This window comes from Parasteatoda tepidariorum, chromosome 8 (genome assembly GCF_982258835.1).
Source record: "Parasteatoda tepidariorum strain Cologne lab strain chromosome 8, Ptep-v5.0, whole genome shotgun sequence".
NCBI classification, from domain to species: Eukaryota; Metazoa; Arthropoda; class Arachnida; order Araneae; family Theridiidae; genus Parasteatoda; species Parasteatoda tepidariorum.
The window spans coordinates 8,783,339-8,808,648 of NC_141762.1; the positions used below are offsets into that span (position 1 = coordinate 8,783,339).

At 30.5% G+C, this 25,310-nt stretch overlaps 1 protein-coding gene across 3 annotated transcripts in view; it reads right to left on the minus strand.

Moving 5' to 3' along the window:
* The window catches only part of LOC107443419 (carnitine O-palmitoyltransferase 1, muscle isoform), an 83,953-nt gene that overhangs the window by 36,853 nt on the left and 21,790 nt on the right, over positions 1–25,310 (minus strand). Inside the window, exon 1 of one of the 3 annotated variants that reach the window (XM_071180721.2) lies at positions 18,603–18,718. The exons of 1 other annotated variant lie outside the window; for it this stretch is intronic. In XM_071180721.2, the coding sequence (XP_071036822.1) occupies positions 18,603–18,653 (51 nt within the window). In that variant the 5' untranslated portion in view covers positions 18,654–18,718. Of the gene's footprint in view, positions 1–18,372; positions 18,474–18,602; positions 18,719–25,310 lie in introns of those variants that run through there. One more of the 3 variants, XM_087149789.1, reaches the window with a different exon arrangement.

Sequence of the window (25,310 nt, forward strand, 5' to 3'; positions counted from 1 at the left end):
TCAATATCGATACGCATGCAACGACTAGGAGAAATAAATTTTTTTGAGATGCCTTTTCTTTGACGAAAACATTTCTAACAGAATTCATCACTTTCAAATATTTCATTAAATTATTAAATAATTTTATTAAATTTATTGAAAGCTGATTGAATTATTTTGACTTTTGAATCATTATCAATATCAATACACATGCGACGACAAGGAGTAATAAATTATTTTGTGAGGCCTTATTTTTGACGAAAACATTTCTAACATAATGCACCGCTTTTAAATATTTTATCAAATAGTTCAGCTAAATTTTTATTAAAACAAAGAAATTTATTTCTATTATTAAATTCTGTTGTATTACTCATTCCCTGCCAAGATACGTAACAACATATTGCTGCAACGAAGAAAAAAAAAATGCCATTAAGAAAAAAGGGATAGAACATTTGTGTTGAAACAAAGTGGATACTTTCTTTTATTAGCTACCACCTAATGTTGATTAACAGGTAAACAAATCACATTGACTGATTTCAGATCTGTATAAATATACACGCATTATTAATAATATATTGTGGAGAACTTCATAATAAATGTTGAGACTGTAATAATTAAGCTACTACTTTTTATTAATGGACATGTTCCCAAAACAGGTATATTGTTACTTACTGTGCTAAAAGAGGAAAATTTGTGAATTTTGAAGGAGAAAATATTCTTATCTTACAATACAATTCTTAAAAAGAAAAGCACTTATTGAGGCCTTTATTACCGAACAGAATTTATCTTTAATCGAAATATTTCGATCACTTTCCGACAAGTTAGAATGTTTAAAGCTCTGTACCTCTCATCAGGACATTTTACAATTGTTTCGTAAATGAAGCATATAAACTTTATCACCAAATGAAATTTTCATCATTTTCTGACATAAACAAACTAGCGAAAAAAAAAGGAAGAAAGAAAAAAACAATAAAATGTAATAAATATTTCAAAAAATGCGCTTCTACTAGAAAAAATAAACCAGTTTTATATTTTTCAGACTTATTTTATTATTTTATTTTATGATTCATATTTTTCTTTGAATTGTTATCTCAGTTGGAAACAAGATGCAACTACATATAGCGTTTAAAAAGTGACATTTGTGTTTACTTTCTGAATAGATCGCACTGCAAGCAAAGTTGTTCTGAATGAACTGGCAAGACAAAAACTTACATATAATTGTAATAGTTAAATGACTGAGTGCCTGGAAAAAAAATCGAATGATTTGGTAATAAATAATCATACAATCGGATTTCATTTAACGTATTATTGAAAAAAATAGCGGTTCAAGTTAAATAAAAAGATAGGGTCTATCAAGTGTTCTGTTCTCTTTTAAGAACAAAGGAATTAATGAAATAATTCGAGATGAATTAACAGGAAATTCCCATAATCACAATAAATGATTAGTTAAGATCTATTTATAGCAGGGCCTGAAAATCAAAAACTGAGACAATGCCAACAATAATCTGTGGGGCCTCTATTCTAACTCGTTATGACGCAACGTAAATGAATATTTAACTTTATTTTTTGAGTTTGCTTTACATAAAATTTAATGGGATGCCTGCGAGTGACGTAGTGTGGGTATCGTATCTCGATCCTGATTGGTTATTGAACCGTGGCTTTTGTTTACGTTAGCAACTTTTATTTCCATTCTGTTTCGAATAAGCCAAGCCCATCAAGAATCAATTCTCTTAGGAGACATATTTTATATTCTTTCAGAAAGATTTCAATTCAATCACTAAATACTTCTTAATTAACACAAAGACAGGCACGAAGTCATGAGGAACATAAACAATCTATATATGAATGTAGTGAATCGGCCGGGATAGCCTGGTCGGTATGGCGCTGGGCCTATGTCCGATAGTTCTTGGGTTCGAACCCCGTCGGCCGAAGATTCCCCGTGTAGTAAAGTGACTGATGCACGTTAAATCTGTCGAGTCGCAAAAGTCCTCCATGTTCCCATAACAAATCAATACCTCTGGGGGTACTGGATTGGAGAGCGATAGTTCTCTGATTCAGTTAAAATTACGATCTGTGGATGAATGCATGGATGTATAAATGAGTCCGCCCTATAAACGGGTGTGGCGTATGGTGTGGCAGAAATCGAATTCTTGGCCATAGATGACGCCACTGGAAAACAAGAACAATCGCACGCCCTCTGACTAAACAGACAGGCATACGTCAACAACAACAACAACAATCGAAGTTGTCAGGTTCACAAAGAAAAATATATCACGGTCACAATAAAATACATAAACAAAAAATAAATCTGAGTTGAATATAAAAGTTAAATATTTAAAAAAAAAGAAACTCTAAATTAAAAACAATATCATTTGGTCTTAAGCATCATAATCACAATGACTTCCAGATGTCCGTTAATATGTTTAAAATTATCGTAAACACTACTTTAATTTTTTTTTTTTTTTAAATTAACCACAGTCATTTTTATGTTCACAGGGGCCCGGGTCTGTCTTTATTTGGGGGCACTTTATGAGTAAATTTAGAGAAAAAAAAACTTAATTTTGAAAAATTTTTAAAATTTATTTTATTTTAAGAGTAAAAAACATATAAAATACTTATAAAAGCTTATATACAATATTTTTATTGAAAATTTAAGGTAACAATACTTTTCGCGCTTTTTGAGAAGCGAAGTCTTCTATCACATCATCAAAATCAATTTCCTGTAAGACATCATATTCAATGCTCATAATTGACAAATAAATGACTCAATATTTTTTTGAGTCATACTATTTCTTAATTCATTTTTTATTAATTTTGGTCAGGAGAAAGAACGTTCCCTACGACCATTAACTATCATGAGTGACAAAAAAATTCGAAATGAAATGTCAATGTTTGGATGTCTTCAATGTCAATGTCATCGAGATAATTGTTTTCCCCCATTTTATGCGTGTCATTTATGCTTAATTGTCCTAATAATTTTTCTTTCCTTCTTTTAATATAAATTTTGAATATATGTATATGTTATTTGCAATTTTAAATGATTTTTTTGCGAACTTTTTTTTCAATTTTTTTTCTTTACGTTACATTTTGCTTTGCTGTTCAAAATCTATAAGACTAAGAAACATGAAATCATAAAGGCGTGAAGAAAATATGCAAGGAGTTAGAAAGAATACAAGAAAATGCAATTTGATTATTAGTTTTTTTTAATTTTTTATAATCGCCGTTGAAAAACTGCCTCAATTTTGAGTTTACGACTACTAACGTTCAACTCCGTAGCCTTGTCATTTTGAACCCAATGCAGAAGACGAGAACTCCAGGATCAAGTATTGGAAGAAATTTCTGCCCTTCGTGGAGGGCGTTTAGCTGGAACTAACCCACATTTGAGCTACATGGACAGGAAAACCACGAAAGCCTCCTACGGTTAGTCTGACAGCAAGGAGACTGTAACACATGATCCATCTACCACTGAGGATATTTTAAGCCAGCACAGTGGTCGGTGTGAGCCAAGTGTGGAATTCATATCTGCCAGCCATCACTGGGATTCGAACAAGGTCCACCTCATTCGGAGGAGAATGCTCTATCCCTTGAATCCATTTTCATTGAGTAATAACTCTGCGGGAGGTACCAATTCGACCGACAATGTAAAAAAAAGAAAAGAAAAAAAGAGTATTATGGGCTTCAGAGGGCTCCAGCTCCGAATAAAACTTTAAAAAAAGTTGGATCAGGAATAGTTGGAGTTAGAATTTAAAAAAAAAAAAAGAAAAAAAAAAGACCATTAATGCAGTGAGAGTTTAGACTTTTCGGGGGCCCTATCAGAACCCGGAGTCCTGGACCCATCCTTAAAAACGTCTCTGTGATTAAGAAATTTGAACTGCAACCTATCTAAAAAACCACAACTTATTAATAAATCAAACATGTAATTGAATTGCATAACTACCTAGAAGAGTGAAGAAACAAGTTTACTGACGAATAGTATTTTCATGTTTAACATTTCTAAAATGCAGTAATGTATACATAACAATTTAATCATTATTTTTTTACGACTACCTCGATAGTCATCTACATAATTATATCTCGCTATGAATAAAAACTACAACCAGCCAGGACTCAAATAGTAATTACGTATCTCTGAGCAAGATATACGCTAAACTTTCAAGAACAGGTAAAATTCATTAAAATTCCAGTCGCATAAGAATCTGCGTCTTTTACGTTCCCTACAAGGATGAGAATTATATTTATAGATTTACATACTAATATCCAAATACAAACGATTATTGTTTCTTACTAATATAAATTCTTAACACATTCGAATCGGGATATGTTTGTATACACTTTTTTACATACACAAGGCTGTCAATTTTCAACACTTTTCGGAAAATTGCTTCTAGTTGTAGCTAAGTTTATGTTTTAATGAATGATTTTTTGTTTTGTAAATTTAATTTAGTGTACATTTTGTGAGTAATTGAAGTATTTTCCAGATAAAATATGGGTAAAAGGAGTTTTTCATTCAAGTGAGGTTACAGATAAATTTTTGTATTTGTAGAGGTGAAAAAATAAATTCAGATTTTTGAAACCAAGAAGTATGCATTAACCCTTTCCAAAGCAGCCAATTTCGTTTGAAGATTTTAGTCTTTCAGGATATTATCAAGCGTATATAGATATAGGTCATATAGATATTTAAATTCAAGAGAATATAATTTTTAAAAGAATCGTAAATATTTAGAATAGCTACATTAAAAAAATAAGTTATGAAATTAGGAGAATTTCAACTGTACACTATATATTTTATTTACACTTTTTACTTACGTTTTAATTTTCTTTGACTTTATCCATTTTTTAATTTTTTTCACATGCCTTTCTTTTTGAAGTAACGAGGCGGTTTCTATTTAGATAACGAATTTTTATAAAAGTTCTTAATGATAGAAAAAACATATTGCTGTTTTATATTAACTGCGTCATTTCGGAATCCATTCTTTACATAGTTGTTCATTTACTTTAAAGAACACGCGGAAAATTATATTTTTTCCTTTTGTTTTTCCATCAGAATTTTTACAAGTTGCAATCGCGCAAACTGGAATTTCGTTAATAGTTTTAAAATTTTGTAAATTCATGGCAAAAACTGAGGAAAGTCATTATAGAAAATAACGAATGTCTTAGAATATGTCACAAAAAGAAATGCTCCAATATTAGTTAGAGCTTCTAAGGCCGAACGCTCTGTTCTTGAAGTAAAAGTGCGAGCTTTGCGCCAAAGTGACGTCACTAGAGAAAATCGGAGGATTGGAGCGGCGAGAGTTTCTTCAAAGGAGTGAACCAACCCTTCTATTCTCTTTAGCCCAGAACTTGCTCTTCGCCATTGAAAAAAATAAATGAATAAAAAATTAAAAAAAGACACGTTACAACTTATTACCTATTTATTTTATTTTATTTGTTTATTTATTTCCTATAATATTTACGAAAAATAAAACTGTAAATTAAATAAAAACGTTACAACCCCCCCAAAAAAATCTTTAAAGGGAAAAAAAAAGAAAAATGTTGTTGCTAACGTATATATTAGCTAAGTAAGTTCTTTAAACTAAATATTATCGATTAAATTAATCTACACATAAGAATACACAACATCAACATGAACAAAGAGTCATAAGGAAATTCTAATGGATCAGTCAAATCGTTCAAAATGTCTGCGTTATAGATAACATGAACTATTTCTATTTCGAGTAAAAGTTTTATTGCCTTTTAAAATAAGAGTTAATAAGTTTAAGCATTTCAATTTTACCAGAAAATTCGACTAATAAAAAAATTAATTGCTTTAAAAAATGCATAAGTTTAAAAATTAAACCAATTGAAAAATCAATGAATATACATAATACATAAATGGTGTAAATAGTGAGGAACGAGCGTGAAATTAAAACATAAAAAAAAAAAAACTACATTACGTTTAATGTCAGAATATGTTCAATGTTTTTTTTAAAATATTTTTTCTTCCGATCTTGTGTTACTTAAAAAATAACAACCGATTGCGCAAAGAGCATCATTTTACGTAATTTGCGTAAGGAGGATAATTTGAATCCAGGCGAATTCTTAAAAAAATTCTTAAATCAAATTAAATAAATCTCCGACTGGCAGCTGAATCAGACAATCTGGTAAACTTCCTACCCAATCTACATACCTGCCAACTTATAAACCTTTCGAAGATGATTTTCTCCAGTGGTAGTAAAATGGTATTTAAACTACAATTTTAGGCAGAAACATACGCTGTGATTTGAAAAAGCTTATGCGGACTACCACGACTTTACTTACTTTATTTATAAAAAATTGGGCACCTGGGCCGCGCAGCGGCCCCTATCCCATACATCTAGAAATTTACATAAGTTTAAAGTGATAACATTTTGAATTTAGCAGTCGATGTGGTAGCTAATACAAAATTACAAGCACTTTGCTTGGGTAAATAAACATTTGAATATCGAAACTAAAATTGACACATATAAATATAAACATGATTTGAAATATATATATATATATACATATATACATATATACACACATACATACATATATATATATATACATACATATATACATATATATACACACATACACACACATACATATACATATACACATACATACACATACATATACACATACATACACATACATATATATATATATAGGTTGACATAGATAAATATAATTAATATAACATTTGAATATCGGATCTAAATTGACACATATAAATATAAACATAATTGGAAATATATATACGTAGGTTGACAAAAATAAATATAGTAAATATAGCATTTGAATATCGAATCTAAATTGACACCTGTTGACATATTTAAATCTAAACATAATTTGTATTACATATACATAGGTTGACATGAATAAGTATAAACAGAAATTGATAAATATTAAATTTCTACATTTAACTGGCACACGTTTAATTAAGATATATATTGAAAGTCTAGAATTTAGAGTTCAATGTTGGAATGAAAAATCCGGAAATGAGAAATAAAATGTCACTGAACTAGAGCGGTCTACCCTAGGATCCTTTGCAAAAGACGAATCACTTCTTCATTTTTTAGTAGGTCTTTCAGCTCTTTCACTAGTGATACAAGTCTGTGAGCCAATTTAGCTGGTGTGGAAGGAACAGCACAAGGGCCCTTCCTGCTGGGGCGGGCTTTGCATCCCGTGTAGTTTGCGGTGTGAATTTCTCCACAGTTGCAGCACTTTGGTGGTGTGAGTCTATCCTTACGACAATCGAAGGATCGGTGGTTATCAGCGCATTTCACTCATCTGGGAGGTGCATTGCATGTCCGTTGAGCGTGGCCATATTCCTGACAATTAAAACACTGCAGCGGTCCCCGACCGCCACGAAAACGTTCTACTCGGACTGGAATCCGCTGCATGTCTGTGATGGTGAAAATTTGCTGGTGATTCTCCGTTACTCTAAGGATTGTGAGAAAAAGTGGGAGGAGCCTGTAGGTCCCGCCCACTCTTCTTTTAAACTGTATTACGTTGTGGGCTTCGATGTTTAATTTCCCTAATTCAATGGAAATATCCTCTGTTTTGAAGTCAAGTGGTAGTCCACGGATTAAAACTTTTGTAAACTTGTTATGTAGAACTTTCACTGAAGTTGTGGGTGGATCCGGAGCTTTGTTGAAATACTCTTTGGATTCTGATGGTGCTAAGATAGTGGAGGTCTCTAGCAGTGAAGAAGAGCAGCTATTTGTAGTCGTGATTGCGTAATTATCTTCAGCTTTTTTGACATCAGCTGGCTTTTTCTTCTTTTTCCTTTTCTTTGTAGGAGGTTCTGTGTTGTTTTTGTAAATACTTTCTGAGTCAGAGGTCTGTTCCGTATACTGGTTTTCATCGTTGATTTCCATAGCTGGGGCGTCAGCTGAAGTAGTCGGCGTTTCAGGCGTAATTTGTTGAGGTACCGGAATTGAATTGGCCGAATAATATGGTCTTACAGCTCCTTCGGGCACTCTAAAATCGCTGAGCGTGCAATAACTTCCTCTTTTGGACCAGCAATGGAAGTGTCCATATTCATCTTCAAAATTTCACCGGGCTTAGCATCTGGCTTTATGTAGTTGGGATATATCACCGGTATTACAATTCTCTTGATGAGCGTGTGAGTAATCTTGCCGCCACGTCCGCAGCGCCGAGATAGCATTTTTGCAGTAATTAAAATGAAATGGTCGAATCTAAACTTTACCTCCTTTGCTACATCCAAACATAAGTGCAAGAGAATGAAATACGTATTACTCACTCGAAAAGGAAAATGGTCGATCAGCAGTCAGCATGAAATGGTCCGAAATCTTGAATGCAAGGTCCATGAATCCCGGTCGAGTACGAGCACCATCGCTAATCAGAAGCCCAAGACCTAATGGTCGCTATCAAGACATCGGAGGGTGTCTTTGCGGACTACCACGACAGTAATACATACTAATATATATACTTATTTTTTTTAAAAACTGTGGTGGTCAAAAAGATAATAAATTAAGTTTATAAATGCAAGGGACGCCCGGTGGCTGAGCGGTAGTGCTTCGCTCTGTCGTGCCACAGGTCCCTGGTTCGATCCTCGGGTCGGGCAAGGTTGACACAGCCTTTCATCCCTTCAGTGGGTCGATAAATGAGTACCAAGCATGTTTGGGAACTAAACACTGGGGGTTCCGCGTTCGGCTGACCACCTGACCGGAACATCTGCTCCTGCACCCCAGAGCCCAAGGTCAAGAAAACTGAGATGGGCACAGTAGACCTTGGCCCTCTATGGGCTGTCGCGTCACTGAGTTCAGTTATAAATGCAAGGAATTTATAGAAAGCATACATTTTACTACCAGTTTAAATATAGAAATAAAATTTTACGCGAAATGCGTAAAAGTTGGCAGAAATCGTTGGCAAGAATATCGCATTTCAGAGAGAGGAACTTCGATGATAGATTATCTATCATCGAAGTTCCTCTCTCTGAAATGCGATATTCTTGTTTCCATAACAGCAGACGGTTTTAGACTTTGTAGCGAGGGGAGTTCTGACTACAGACAACTATAAGTGAAGTGATACAGTTAAGCCCTGTGTAGTGATTGCTAAGCGTTTAAAAGTAATTAGTTTTACATTTCAAGTGGTTTTTGTATTTGAATTTGCAACTTTTGTTGAATTTGTGTTGCCAGACAATCTGCATTGCACCAGAACGTGTTTTAGAAATTTTTTTTACCATTGGAAACATTTACGTAAAAAATTAGTAAGCTGATATGTTACAAGATCAGAACTAAGTACACGACTTATGATTTTTTTTTTAATATACTTTCAGTTGTAACAAATGTATAGCTGCCATTGTAAATTTTTTCTATTACAGTTTACTTTAATGTGTCAATAATAATAATAATAATAATGAAACAAGTGCCATCTTTTAATATATAATAGATTAAAATTCTTCTTTTGCAAGATTGAAATTATCGTGCGAACTAAAATGAAAAACACAAAAATAAATAAAATATGATTTATTGGACTTTGCAGTTTCCATAGTTTGGATAATCACGAAATTAATATTATAAATATTTTTCTCCTTCTTGACATTAATTTTAAATAACTCAAGTAACAAAAAATTTGTCAGATATAAGTACCGTATTACGAAATATAGCACTTATTTTTAGCTATAATTTTAGTATCTGAAAAGAGTACATATCGATCTTCAATCAAAATATCTTACAAATCAATATTTTGATGGAAAATGGCAAATTATATAGAAAAACATTAAAAAAGGAAGACACTAACGTGTTATCATTATACTATCATTCGAAGTGATTGATTTTTTCATTGTTGTTCACTTCTAAAATGACAAATGGAACAGCTGTGCATTCTTTATAATTATTAAACTTTTTTTTAGTTCTTAGAAAATCAATGTTGTATTTAAATATTGATGAAAAAAATTAATTTTAGTGGCATTACTATTTGTGCTGTTTAATTTAGAATTATTTATTTATTTTGTCTGTCTATGGCCAAATGAAATTTAAATGAAGCCTAAAAAGTGAATAAAGAAAATATTATCTTTTAAGTTCTTATTTAACAAAGTTTGCAAAGCTCCTGAAAGAAAAAAGCCATTACAAAAGTTTGTTAAATATAGAAAATTCGATTTTGAAACATAAAGAAACTAATCCCTTTTCTTAAAAATATGTTGTGGTAAGGAAATGACAAATGAGTTATATAAATTTACATCTATTGAAAATTGTTGAAAAGTGAAGTATTATCACTACCACTTTTAAATGTAATTTTATTTTAAATGATTTAACTTTATTTATCTTTTCAGCATACATTAAGTCTTTCTCTAAGCTTTGTTATAAAATTAAACTTAAAAATACAAAAACAAATTTATACTGAAGGCAATAGTTTTAAAATAAATTAGAAAGTCATACTGCTAGTATTTCCTTTTTAAAATTTAACTAGAAGAAACTTCTGTCGACTCAATGTTTTAATAATAAAAATATAAATATAGGATCTGAAGTCAAATTATAACGTAATTTCAATTCCAAAATAATAAATTACGACAGAAAATATCAACTTAGATTTAACATTTACGTAATAAGGTTTTTTTTTTCGCGCAGATACTTTTTGCTTCGTTACGTATAATAAATATTGCATAGGTTAAACATATTACCGTTTTGCATATATAAAACAATTCCTGATTACAATTGTAAAATCATTTACTACATCATTACCACTACAAATATACTGAATCCGAAAGCATAAAAAACTGCATCCAAATTGGGTTAAAATTATATTCCAAGGTAAAAAGATCTATACATACGTGGGAAGCCAAAAAAAAGTTTTATGCTGTAGCTTAAAATCTATTCTTCAAGAAATGATAAATGTCAGATATTGCGAAAATAACGATTTATAGTAAGAGATAGAACATCTGCTTTGCTTTTAAATATTTTGGATGTACGAAATTCATGACTCGTGTATTTTATAATTTTGCTTGTCTTTAAGTTCTGCGGCGTTTTATCTTCTCATCATAGACTTTAGCCACTACTGATTTAGAGATCCAACGATTAATTTTATACATAACAGAATTTGCATCATTGATAACAGTTTCTCATTTGCATATTCAGTTATTTATGAATGCTTAGAACAGCCGCTGGAGGAAGAAAAAAAAAGACTGAAACTTTATGAAAAGCAAAATCATTCTTTATCTTATATTTTATTTTATACTAGTGGGCTGCGTCCCCTGCTCGCTAACGCTCTCCAACCCCCGAAAATTGCTACGCAGTCTTATATGGTTTGCTTCGCAAACCAAGCTCGCTTCGCTCGCTACTAACTTAGGTACATTGCAAATGCACAAAATTCTAAGAATTCAAAACAATCATTCAAATCCATATAACAACTTTTATTTTTTTAAAAAAAATACATCTTTTTAGTAAATACTGAGTCATTAAAATAAATTTGATTTCAAATAAATGACATATAATTCGTTAAACCTATTAAAAATGTGCTATAGCATCAAATCTTAAGATAAAATTTCTAAAACTGATATCTCTTCAAAAATGTTAAAATTTTGGTTATAATTAAGTCTATTAAAAATTGAAATAAGTGAATTGCAATGGAAAAACCTGCATAAACAAAACGGTATGTTTTTAAAAAATAATAACCATGAACGATTCACAACTTTGTTAAAAACGTAAGTATAAGTCTTAGAAGTTTGACATACAAAAGAAAAACTTGCAGAAACTAAACATTAATTTGCAATAAATACTAAATGCGAACAAATACTGAGAAAGATTAAGGGCTTAGCAAAAAAATAATAGCAAAAAAATAATTACTATTAAAGATTAAGAACTTCCTTAAGCACACAATTATAAATTTCTGGACTTGGAGCTATCATTGTTAGGCTGTCAAATGATCTAACCCTAGAGATGCCAACATTAAGTTGTCCATGACTAAAAACTGGTTTAGTCTATATAAATTCGTGAAAAAAAGCGCTTTCGACAAAATACTAAAATAGAGACAAAGATTACTCACTTCTGCCTAGCTTAATAGTATGAGATTGCAACAGCTGAATTGAACAACATGCTGATGCTCTCTCTGGTTATTTCAGTTTCCGTTTTTAAAAGCGCTATATGTTGAGCCACCTCATCCAGATTTGCGATGTGACATTTTTAGCAGCAATCATTGGTCGATTTTCTAACGTTGCCATTCGGGGAGTTGTAATGAGGCTTTTTTTTTGGTGCCGTGTAAGAGAAATATATATATAGATTCGTCATTGAACAGCCGACCGGATTTTGGGTTTACGACTAGTAATGTTCCATTCCGTATCCTTGAAATTTTGAACCCAATCCAGAAGACAACGGAACTTCTGGATCAATTATTGGGAGAAATTTGTCTTCGTGGAGGATTTTTTGATGGAACATTTATGTTTACATGGAGAGGAAAACCACGAAAACCTCCCTCCGTTAGCCCGATGGCAAGGAGACTCTAACCCATGATCTGTCTACTACTGAGGATATTTTACGTCATCTGGTTCACCTTATTGGAAGGCGAAAGATCTAATCGCCCAAGATCCCATGGCTGAAGCAAAATCAGTGAAAAGTGTGTTGGAATTTGAACCTAAAATTTTCTATTCGAATAATGTTAGACTTTCGCCTTCGTGGCTCAGCGGCTAAAGCTTTCGTTTCTCAATGAGGTGACCCGGGTAATAATTTAAGCCCAGCCGCGATGGCTCAGGGGATAGGATGATTCCCTTCCAATGAGGTGAAGCCAGGTTCGAATCCTAATGATAGCTGGGCGATACGAATTCTGCACCCGGCTTGCACCGACCACAGTGCTGACTTAAAATATCCTTCGAGGTAGACTGTTAAAGGGTTGGAGTTCCCTTATCGTCAGGCTAACCGTGGGCGTTTTTCGTGGTTTTCCTCTTCATGTTACGCAAATGCGGGTATAAAATAAGTTGAAAATATAGAGAAAGCATGGTAAGGATTTCGCATTTTCTATTTTTTGCTTAATTGCTTTATTCTGCATTTTTTGTTTTATTTCTCATTTTTTTGCTTAATAAGTTCTTTTTTCGTTTCAGTTCTTGGTGCTTCTCTTCCTATTACTGATATATTTTGCTTTGGCTATATTAGTATAATATTAGAAAACACTTTTTTCGGATATATTCGGAGCTGATGACAAGATTATATCTTTTCTTTATTTTTTTAAAGTTTCTTTTTTAAATTTTTGAATATTTTTTAAAAATTTTTTTCAATACTATTTCTCCTCTTTTGAAAAAACTCTTCACATCTTTTTTCATATTTTATCTATATTTTTAACTGTTATTGATCTATCTATATCTATCTATTTATCAATCTCTCTTTCTTTCTCTCTCTATATATATATATATATATGTTTATATATATATATATATATATATATATATATATATATATATATATATATATATATATATATATATATATATATATATATATATATATATATATATATATATATATATATATATATATGTTTATATATATATATATATATATATATATATATATATATATATATATATATATATATATATATATATATATATATATATATATATATATATATATATATATATATATATATATATATATATATATATATATATATTTGCGGATATAATCGTGTGGGCTGATGAAAAGATCATATTTTTTTTCCGGTTTTTAAAATAAAATTTCATCCTCTTTTTTTTTAAACTGTTGCTTGTTATTTTTTTACTTATTATCACCCCCCCCCCTTTTTTTTTCTCCATATGTCTATAATTTTTCTTTGTTTTATTCTTCATTTTGAACTTATATATATATATATATACATATATATATATATATATATATATATATGCGTGTGTGTGTGTGTGTGTAACAAAAGGAGCCCAATGAGTGAGCGAAGCGAGCTCAAATTGGGAAGCTATACGAAAAGAACTGTTTCAGGGGTTGGCGGACGCATCGAGCAGGGATGGGGTTCCCTAGCATTTAAAATGTCATGTATGCGCGATTTATAGGGTTAGAATTAAAAGAAAAAAAGAAGTGGAAATAAAGTGAAATAATTTAAAAAACAAATAAATAAAAGTCTTGGTTGGCTATAGTTGACGAGTGAGCGCACCACAGTTGGAGTTCAGATCGCGTGTTCGACGTACACACAGTTCTAAAAAGAGTTAAAATTTATTATTCATTCTTCTGTACAGTCTTTACCGATGAAGAACCTTTCTTTTGTAATCGTAAAATTTCTCTCAAACAATGACTTCACTTAGCTTTCATTGTTTGTGTAAACGTTTCGACAAAAGTAGCATTTAATTTAATAGATACTTAGCGTCGGAAAAAGCGTTTTTTACTTTAATTATTATGGCACTTTAAAAACAATCTACTGAAACAGATACAGTGTATCACTTTCTTCTCTATTTAAGATTGCCAAAACAAGATCCTTAGAAAAATAACCTGTGCAAGATGGTTTATCCGGAATACCAATATACATGCAGACCTCAAAATACCAACTCTATCACAGCATATATACAAGTTAAACGCAGATTTTTTCGATAAAGCCATAGAATGTAAAACAGCAAATTTTAATGAAATCTTTAAATTTGAAAATTATATCAAAGATAAAAACTACAGACCAATAGCTGCACATTTCACCTCCGACGCGTCATATCATAACTATCAAAACAAATAATTTCATCAACCTTTCTGAAAATAACGTTTACTCATGCTGATACAATTCTGAATAACTCCAAAATCAAACAAACACAGTTTAGAGCAAGCTGCTCAATTTATTTTTGATTCCTTTTTAGTTATTCAAGCAAAGAGCTTGAAACATTCATAAAAGCAACTCCATTGCCTGCTTACCTCATTGCTCAACCAAAACTGTTCTAAAATTCCAGATGAATGGGATAGGGGCCGCTTCGCGGCCCAGGTGCCCAATAAAATCAAAACACTAGGACTAGGACTCTATTTAAGATTGAAAGAACTTAACTATTTAGTTAACTTCTATCTATTTAGCAATGTTCAATACTTACTTTATTAATAGGAATGACTCGAATAGATATTTCAAAACAACGTTTTTAAAAGTCATTCCCTAAAGAATTTTAAAAAGAAATTTATCAAGTTAAATCTTATAAATAAAACATTGAATAAATGTAATTTTAAAGAATTATAAATGCAGGCCTTCCAACTACTACGCTTCTTGCTAAATATTATATACAGTGGTGGACATTTAAAAGTCAAAGATTTCAGAGTTTTTGGACCACCGACCACAGAGTCACCAACATTTTTGAAGGCTCACCGCGTAAGGCATACCTGCCAATTTTTACGCATTTGGCGTAAAATTTTATTTATATATTTAAAGTGGTAGTAAAATGTATGCTTTCTGTGTATTTCTTGCATTTATAGACTTAATTTATAATCTACTTGACCACCACTATTTTTAAAAAAATTAAGCATATATATTAATATGTAATACAGTCGTGGTAGTGGTCATAAATTGTTTCATAATATAGCGTATATTTCTGCCTAAAATTGTAATTTAAATTCCATTTTACTACCACTGGGGAAAATCATTCTCGAAAGGATTAAAAGTTGGCAAGTATGGCGTTAGGGGCTAAAAAACTGGCGTTGCATATGAACTTTTAAATTATTTAAGTGTAGTGGTGTGAAAAATAAGTTTAAATGAATAAAAAATAGTACATTAAATTAAAACTTAGATACTATTAGAATGAATTTTTAAAAAAAGCGAAGAAAATTGGCAGCCCTGCAAAGGTAATTTGTAAAGAATACATATCTTTAACTTTTAACTACGGTTTGGTAAGAATTTTCGTAACGAAACTCGTATATTTCAAATACGATTTTTCGAGAACTATTCGACCGATTTTATTCAAATTTTGAATTTCGCTATGTAAAATTACATTCTTTAAAATGATGTAAAAAATTGTATACCATACAGTTCAAAATTTTTCTGTTATTAATAAATAATGTGATAAAAAAAAACAATAAATCTCGACTAAAAGTTGTTTCTTACATGAAATTATCTTTGCATAAACGAATTTTATAATTGTGTGCTAAAATCTTTCAATTCACTAAATTATTTCACTAGATACGGCAAAATACTTAGAAAGTAAAATTAATACTAATGTCATCAAATTATGGATTTTTCTTATGGAATGTTATTAATCTACAGAGACCATATTTCTCAGATTCTCCCCTTATATTTAGGGGGCCAGAAATCCGAATTTGAAAAAAAAAAAGTTTATTCAAACAAAGCACGGTTTGTATCTGATTTTATAACTTAAAAACATCGTCTGTACTAGTTAATGAGCATATCTAAAATTATCCTACTAAGATTGAGTCCTAGAACGTAAAGATCAGATCATTAGATCAAAAGTTATTCAGGGTGGTCCATTTTTTTAAAGCTCTGTACATTCAGACTGTACACTGTACTGTACATTGCACTTCATATTCAGACAAAAATGTACATTCACTAGATTGACATGGGCGATTAAGAATGTAAACAGTGCTAACTGTTAATAAAATTCTAACTTTTATTCATAGAAGTTGAAATTAGCAACGATTCATTGTATATTTATTTCAGTTTTCTATTGAAATTAAATTCAAGGAATGGTTTGGTTTTACATATCAATGTTTGAAATATAATTCATAGCGGTAGTTACGATTGAATAGTTAAAGAGATAATAAATAAATAAAAGTGAATTGCGTTTCTACCACTTTTTTACATTATTAATATATCACTATATCTAGAATAAATTATTAATATATCACTAGAATCACTGGGGCTCCCTGGTTTGTCAGAAATAACACCCTCTATAATGACCTCAAAATCGACAAAATAGACGAGTGCCTTTTTAAACTCAATGCATCCTTTTTTAAAGGTGCCAAAAATTGTTCAACTTGCAAATTCAATAAGTTGTTAGATATTGATTTCATAGGTGACAATAAAAATTTCAGCCCGATAACCGCTTTTTTCTTAAGCGACTGTGTTCTCTCTAAGCATTTCGGATAATCATGACTATCCCCACTGCCCTAGACAAACTGTGTTCTCTGCACCAATGAAGCCCGGCTATACCGGGGGGAGGCGAGAGAGTGCACAGGGAGTCTTCCCCCTTTTGTAAATAGTGTAAATATTCCTTCTTTATCTTTATCATCAATTTGTTCACTTTATTATGTATCAACTTGCGATTTATTTTTATGTATGACCCAGACTTGATTTTATCAATTATTGTTCATTCTGAGATTTAACTTAATGTTAACGCAGCACCTCCCTTCCCTTCCACCACATATTATTCAATTTAGATGAAAGAGCAGATATCCATTCATGGATAGGTACTCTGAAAAACTTGATTAGTTAGTTAGTAATATATCACTATATCTAGAGTAAATTATTAATATATCACTATATCTAGAATAAAAATATTTACATCCACAACAGTTGCAAAATACAATGGCAGGGTTGCCGACTTTCTACGCTTTTTGTAATAAGTTATTCTAGTGGATAGCTATGCATTATTTTGTCTTTATTTAAACTTATTTTTCACACAACTACATATGAATGATTTAAAAGTTCATATGCAACACCTCTCTGTTCCAAGTCTTTCATGGTGAGGCTTTTAAATAGCTGGCAAATTTACCAAAAAATTATGAAAGGTTTGGTTTTTAAATGTCTACCACTCTATAAAATATTTTGCAAAAAGTGTAGTAGTTGGCAGGCCTTCAATGCTCACAAGATGAATCCCTAAACAGACTAAGAAACTCTTAACGTTAATTTTTTTTTTAAGTGTAATTATAAACAAATATCATGTCCTTTGGATAGTCACTACTTATATCATGGGCAGGTGTTAATCGATTAAAATTGGTGAAGTTTTCTTATTTCTTTCAGTTAATTAAAAATGAAGGTTAAAGAATTGAATATTGATTAAATTATTTACCACCGTTTTTTTTCGTCCATGTTCCATTTTTTATACACACTTTATCGCTTTAAAACACAGCCTGCACTATTTTGTGGGAAAGATATTAACCCAATAAATAAATAGTAGTAGAATATTCATTTTAAAGTAAGTTTAAACTGAATAAAGATTCTCTTTTTTGAAAGCTGCGATTTTAATATCTGTTACAAACATAAAATTGGATTTATAATTTAATTTTATATTCCAGTGCGCATGGATTACGTTTAATGTCTATAACAAAATAATTTTTCTAGCACTTTCAACGTTTCGAGCTATTTATACAAGATAATTACTTTTAATTTACATTGGGTCTTAAAGTGATATCCAGATTTCTAAAAAAAATTTTAACCCATAGAAATGAAGTACGAAGAAAATAAAAACTTTGAATGATTGAAATATAAAATAATTATGTTATTTTCACTCACATAGCTGATAATGACAAAATGAAACCTACTCAGGGTTCAGGTTTTGTCCGATTTTTTCCCCCTTCACCTTATATCATCCCTTGTTCTTAATACACACATAGTATAGCTATAAAAACAAGCAAATGTTATATTTTGAGCAAAGAATATGGGTCATTATAAACTGGTTACATTTCTTAGAATAAGACACGTTTAAGAGGCTGTAAAGTCAAAGGAAATGTTAAGTTGTGTACCTGCTTCCTTATCCTCCAAGATAACTGCTTCCGCTTTTGGGAAGAAAACATTTATGACACAACCAACCGCGTATCTTGTTTAGAAATTAATATAACACAAGCGTGTATGGAATCTGTAGTTAGGAACTTCGTAAATGAAGAAAGTATCATTATTTTCTAATAAGGAAATGGTTACATTTTAAAGCGGTAATCAAAGGATGATTCCTTAGATAATCAAATAAGCATTATTGTTCTACGTTTACATTTTTACATTTATACTTAGATTTGTTGACAATGCTAGTGTAAATGCAGATCTAAAATCTTAAAACATTTCTATGGGTGACACTACACAGATTTTTCATACGATTTTATTTTTATTAAAGTTGCTTTGTAAATTTTTGTATCTATTTTTTTTCCTTTGAATTTATAAATTTACTTAAAATATTCTTAGACCAATCGAATATTTAAATAAATTAAACAAAAATATGGAAATACTTTTATATACTAACCACAATTTTTCTCTTAGGAGCAAAGGTTTTGGAAGATTTTACATGATGAAACTTTGAAAGATCATGCTTCAAGTTTTTCGAAATGATGTCTTTTTAACCCATTCGAAATTCGGATTGAGCATTTTTAAATCGAAAAATTTTACATTGTAAAACTTTGAAAGATCATACTTGAAGCTTATAGAAATGATGTCTTTTTTTACCCATGCAAAATTCGGATCGATCAAATCGGAGGAAAGGATGTAAATAATTTTTATCTGGATTTAATGCCAGCAAATTTTAAAATCATTCCATTGAATTGCGATATTTATAAAAGAATGATTTAAAAATCATAGTGAGGTTAGAACAGGAAGGGAAAAAAATTAACTTTCTGCTCTCATTTTGGTCGATTTTGCAAGGATAAAAAGGGCACCTTTCCTAAAAGCTTCAAGCATGATATTTCAAATAGTGTTAACAGCTTTGCCATGTAAAATCTTCCGGAACATTTGCATCTAAAATAATTTTTTTTGCATAGAGTTAGTATAGAAGTGCTTCCATATTTTTCTGCAAACTCTGTATATTTAAGTGTCTAATCACATGATGATCAAAGTTGTGGCAAAATTTATATTATTCCTATATACTTAATATTTCTCTGACTTATTCAGTTTAAGATGAATTTTTAAGCCATCTCATTTAACCCCTTGGGGACGGGTGAATCAGAAAAGCATTCGTACAAAATCAGAATCAAGTTGTAATTAAATAAAAAACAATAACTTAAATGTAGTCGTTTCTAATTTGACAGACTTACTTTGCTTTTACTTTAATTATTGTTAGTTCAATCATACATATAATCAATGTTAATTCAAAATATGTTTTATCTAAATGTTTTGGATCTAAAAATTACTTAAAATGAAAAGTACTTCACTAAAATAATTTAAATTTCATTACTACTAGAGAATATGAGAAAATGTTTTTTGCAAAGCGGAGGAAGTTGGCGTCTCTGCGTACTTGCTTCTCTTTTTCAGTTCATTTTAACGACTATTTTTGGAACTTTAATATTTCTTTAGAAAAAGCATGCTTTAAAAAAATATAAATGCTTTCAAAAATTGAAACGTAAAAAATGTATAAATATGATAATATTTTCTTTTACATCTATTTTGGTAGTGATATGCAAAACAGAATTAATTTGGCCCAGTAAAAAAAAAAAAAAAAAGAACATTTCACTATTCTTTTCACAATAACTTATCAGAGTCATTTAAATGCTTTAAAAACAATCAAAAATACACAAAAATGTGTACTGGATAGTTTTTTCCTGTCAATGCGTTCTGGATTGGATAATTTCTAGTTTTAGATACAATTTAAATTTTAAAAAGTCTTATCAGGAGAAAACATAATCTATTTATTTTCCAACTATCATCATTTTGAGCTCATTCTTCGTCAAAAAATAATTATAAGTAAGGAACCATTTTCTACTGTGCAAAAAAATAAATAAATAAATAAATAAAATAAAAAAATCTAACCATTCTCTGTTAATAATTATCGATTTGATTTTTATTTACAGGGTTTTATTCTATTTTATAACAGTCGTCCCAATTTTCGAGTTTACTACTACTAATGTTCAACTACGTAGCCTTTTAATTTTGAACCCAATCAAGAAGACGAGGGGACTCCTATCAAGTATAGAAAGAAATTTTGCCATAATAGAAAACTTTTTGATGGAACTAACCCGTATTTGCGTTACATGGAGAGGAAGACCACGAGAACCTCTCACAGTTTGCCTGACGGGAAGGGGACTCTAACCCATGATCCATCTACCACTGAGGATATTTCACGTCAGCAGTATGATCGGTGCAAGCCGGATGAGGAATTCGCATCTACCAACCATCGCTAGGACTTGAACCCAGTTCACCTCATTGGAAGGCGAACGCTGTATCTCTTGAGCCATTGCTGTTCTATTTACATGGTTTGGACAATTTTAACTCTATGTAAATAATCTTTCTTTTAGCAGTAAATATTTTGGAAGATTTTACATGGCAAAATTAATATAACAATTTGAAAGATCATGATTGAAGCTTTTAGTAATAATGATCCTTTTACTTGTGCAAAATTTGGATCGACCAAATTGAGGAGAGGAAGTTAAAAACTTCCTACTTTTTTAGTTTTAAAATTATGCTGAATAGAACTGAACTAAATGAAATTTCTAGGTATCTGAGGGCGCTTGCCGGCATTTTACCCCCTCATCTTTAACTTTATGGTGTTTCAATGATGTGGAATGCAAATGAAGTAAAGGAGTATTCGTGTGGATCATTGAGTTCTGACTGAGTAGTTATATGGAGTAGGGTGATAAAACCATAATGAAAAAAATATGAGGTATAGAACTTGAGCTAAGCTGGTAGTGTGTAACCTGCCACTAAGCTAGTAGTGGCAGGGCGCTGGACTCACGTTCGTGAGAACGTGAGTTCAGCTCCCTTCCAACCAGACTATCCCGGTCTGCTTTTAACTTCTTACGCTTATTGGGTCGATGTAAATGTTGCTTGGGTAAAAAATACATCCCTTCCAAAAAGTTCCAGCATGATAATTGCATGTCATGTAAACTCTTCCAAAACATTTGCAGTTAAAATAAAGATTATTAATATAGATAGTTAGTATAAAAATGTTTCTATATTTTTGTCCAACCCCTAGAAGTCTTAAAATTTAAGAAAAAATTACAAAAACACATTTTTAAGATTTACATTTCACAGGAAGCATTTTCAAATAATAATAATAAAATTCAGCACTATTTATGCGTTTTATTGTAGTCAAAATCTGATTTCCTCAATAAATATATATATTTTTACGTCTTAAAACTATCCTTCATTACGCAGAATAGCAGGCCTATTCAATAGAGAGAGACAAACAAATAATTTTTATCTTCCAAAATAAATGACAGAAAGACTTGTGAAATACTGATTGGTTATTCAAATCGTGATTTGAAAGTTCTTTTCTTTATGTTTCCCCGTCCAGAATTAACAAGTGAAATGATTTTTGATTGATAGATAATAAAGTATTCATCAAGTTTATTCATCTTACAAGTAATACTCGTAGATAGGAAGTGGTTCTCCTTGGGAACTGCTTGTAAATATTTTCCTCCTGCAGTTTTTTTCTCTCCATTTAACATCGTTCTTTAACTACACCTGTTATTTATTTTTATTACAGTGTGTCTCTTTTGTCATTGAAACCCATATTTATTATATCGTTCCTTTACTATAGCTAGTTTAATTTATTATCTTTGATTTTGGACTTACGCTTCATGGGTCGTCCTGAAAGTTCGTGCCGATTTTCTACAGGTGGAGCTCCCAAAGTTCTGCCAAAAATATTTAAGTGCCTGCAAAATTTATACTATGGGCGTCGTTGGCGGGGTACATTTGTAGATCAATATTTAAAACTCTTTAAAAATACCTTCGATATTTACGATAAGCAGAGAAAATTCCAATCGATTAATGATCAATTTGAATCCATTATTTGAATCCATCCGCGATAGCCAGGCTGGTAGGGCACTGGGCCCATGTCTAAGTGGTCGTGGGATCGATCTCCGCCGAATGAAGACTCCCCGTGTAGTAAATGGTGATTGATGAACGTTAAATCTGTAGAGTCATAAGGTCCTCCATGTTCCCATAACAAATCATACCTCTGGGAGTACTGATACAGGCGTTTCCTTGTTTTCTGCATTAGTTCAAAAATACAAGGTTAAGGAATTGAACATTCAGGGGTCTGTTTAGAAGAAATTTGGGTCCGTTAACGGACCCTTCACAAAATATCTTTTCATAAAAACGGACCCTTCACAAAATATCTTTTCATAAAAACGGACCCTTCACAAAATATTTTAACTTAAAAACGGACCCTTCACAAAATGATTTTTTCTTTTTATCGGACCCTTCACAAATTTGTTTACCTTCATTATTATTTTGCTAATCGAATAAACCCTTTCCAGGGCAGAAAACAAGTAAGATGGATGTAAACGAATTAAGTTTTGTCTTCGGCAGACGATTCTTCCATTATTCGTCCGAAATTAATATTCTGCGTTCAGCAGTATAGGCTAAATACCAAATATTTCTATGTTGCATCTCTAATTTAGAAGCAGCAATTGTTGTTTATTTTTTAAAATTTAATTTTTTTAATTATAATTTTACAGTGTTGAGCATTATCATGTATGTCTTTAAAATTTAAAAACTCCTTGGAAAAGTTTTTTTTTGCAATAACGGACCCTATTTGCACAAATTCATAAAAGCGGACCCTGATTGAAAAAATGTGAGTAAATTTTTTCACAATTTCACGAAAAACGGACCTTTCACAAAATGTCTGGACAGACCCCCGACATTAGTAGTCGAAAACCCGAAATCGGCTTGGCAGTTCAACGACATAATTCAGAAAATAAAAGGAAATAAAATCAATCATCATCGAATTAAATTCATAAACACTTTGAATGCTGAGTTTGTTCGTAGCGCCACGGGGATCACCGGTGACAAGTGAAGCCAAGATTATTAGAAACACATAATTTGAGAAATTTTTTTATTTTTTAAAGTTTTATATATACACGCATAGATGCCAACTTGCTCCGGACAGCGAATAAATATTTTCAAGTGGTAATTTATTAATTGTGATTCTTGGTTTAATAAATTCAATGTAGTAGATTTTCATCCACCATTATTTCTAAACAATTCGTAGGCTTATATAATTCACCACTTTTTTTTAGAAAAATCATGCTAAGATTTTTAAAAAACTAGCAAATTCTGTCTTGTATTTGATGAATAAAGGAGAGATTAATCTTTTTTACAAATATTTAGCAAATTAAAGATTTTTTTAATGGGTGAAATTTAGAGAACTAGTGTGTCTATGTGTTTTAATTTCGTCTATAAAGTTCATGATTTCTACTATAAAATATATATTTCTTGTTTTTAAAAATAGATTATTAAATTTTATTGATCACCAAAGATATTTGAAAATTGATTGCATACCCAAAAGTTTGATACATGCTACATGAATATTATTTGAATTAGAGTAGTTGTAAAATCAGGAAAATATCGAACTGCTTTGATGAATAGTTTAATACCACTTGAATATTTAGATGGACCTTTCGGAGAGCTCTTGCCTTTCAAAAATCAGCATGAACTTTTCGGAGTCCCCCCCCCCCCAATAAAATCTTTTTTTTTTCTTTCTATTTACTATCTGCAAAGTGGGAAATGTCGCCATACTATACAATATCCAGTGATTTTAGAGAATTAGGCAATATATATAATGGCTAGGAGTTGTTCAGAATGATAAATGCTCGTTAGGCAAAACGAAAAAAATAAGAATTAGAGGGAAGGAATTAGCATAATTATAAATAGGTACATTTCTTTAAGAAAATTACTGAGCTGGCAACAGAGGAAAAATAACATTTCTTTCCTCCAGTAGAGCTATACTTTTTTATGAAATAGATACTTTACTATAACCACTTTGTTTGATTATTATTATAAATGCTAAGTATAAAAAATTGCATGAATTAGACACTTCTAAAACTGCGAAATAATATATATATATATATATATATATATATATATAAGTCTTCATATGTCTATAATTTTTCTTTGTTTTATTCTTCGTTTTGAACTTATATATATATATACATATATATATATATATATATATATATATATATATATATATATATATATATATATATATATATATATATATATATATATATATATATATATATATATATATATATATATATATATATATATATATATATATATATATATATATATATATATATATATATATATATATGTATATATATATATAAGTTCAAAACGAAGAATAAAACAAAGAAAAATTATAGACATATGAAGAAAAAAAAGGGGGGGGGGGAATAATAAGTAAAAAATAACAAACAACAGTTTATACATATATATATATATAAAAAAAATGAATGAAATTTTATTTAAAAAACTGGAAAGAAAAGATATAATCTTTTCTTCAGCCCACACGATTATATCCGCAAAACAGAGTGCTTTCTGATATTGTATCAATAAAACCAAAGCAAAATATATTAATACAATAGTGTGAGGAGCACTCAAAAATTTTTTTAATAAAAATAACAATAAATAAAGTATATCACAAAAAGTAAAAATAAGTAAAAATAACATGTAAAAACAGAAAATAAAATTATTGTTTTTCCTAACTTTCTTCGTGTTTTCTTGTATTTATATATATATATATA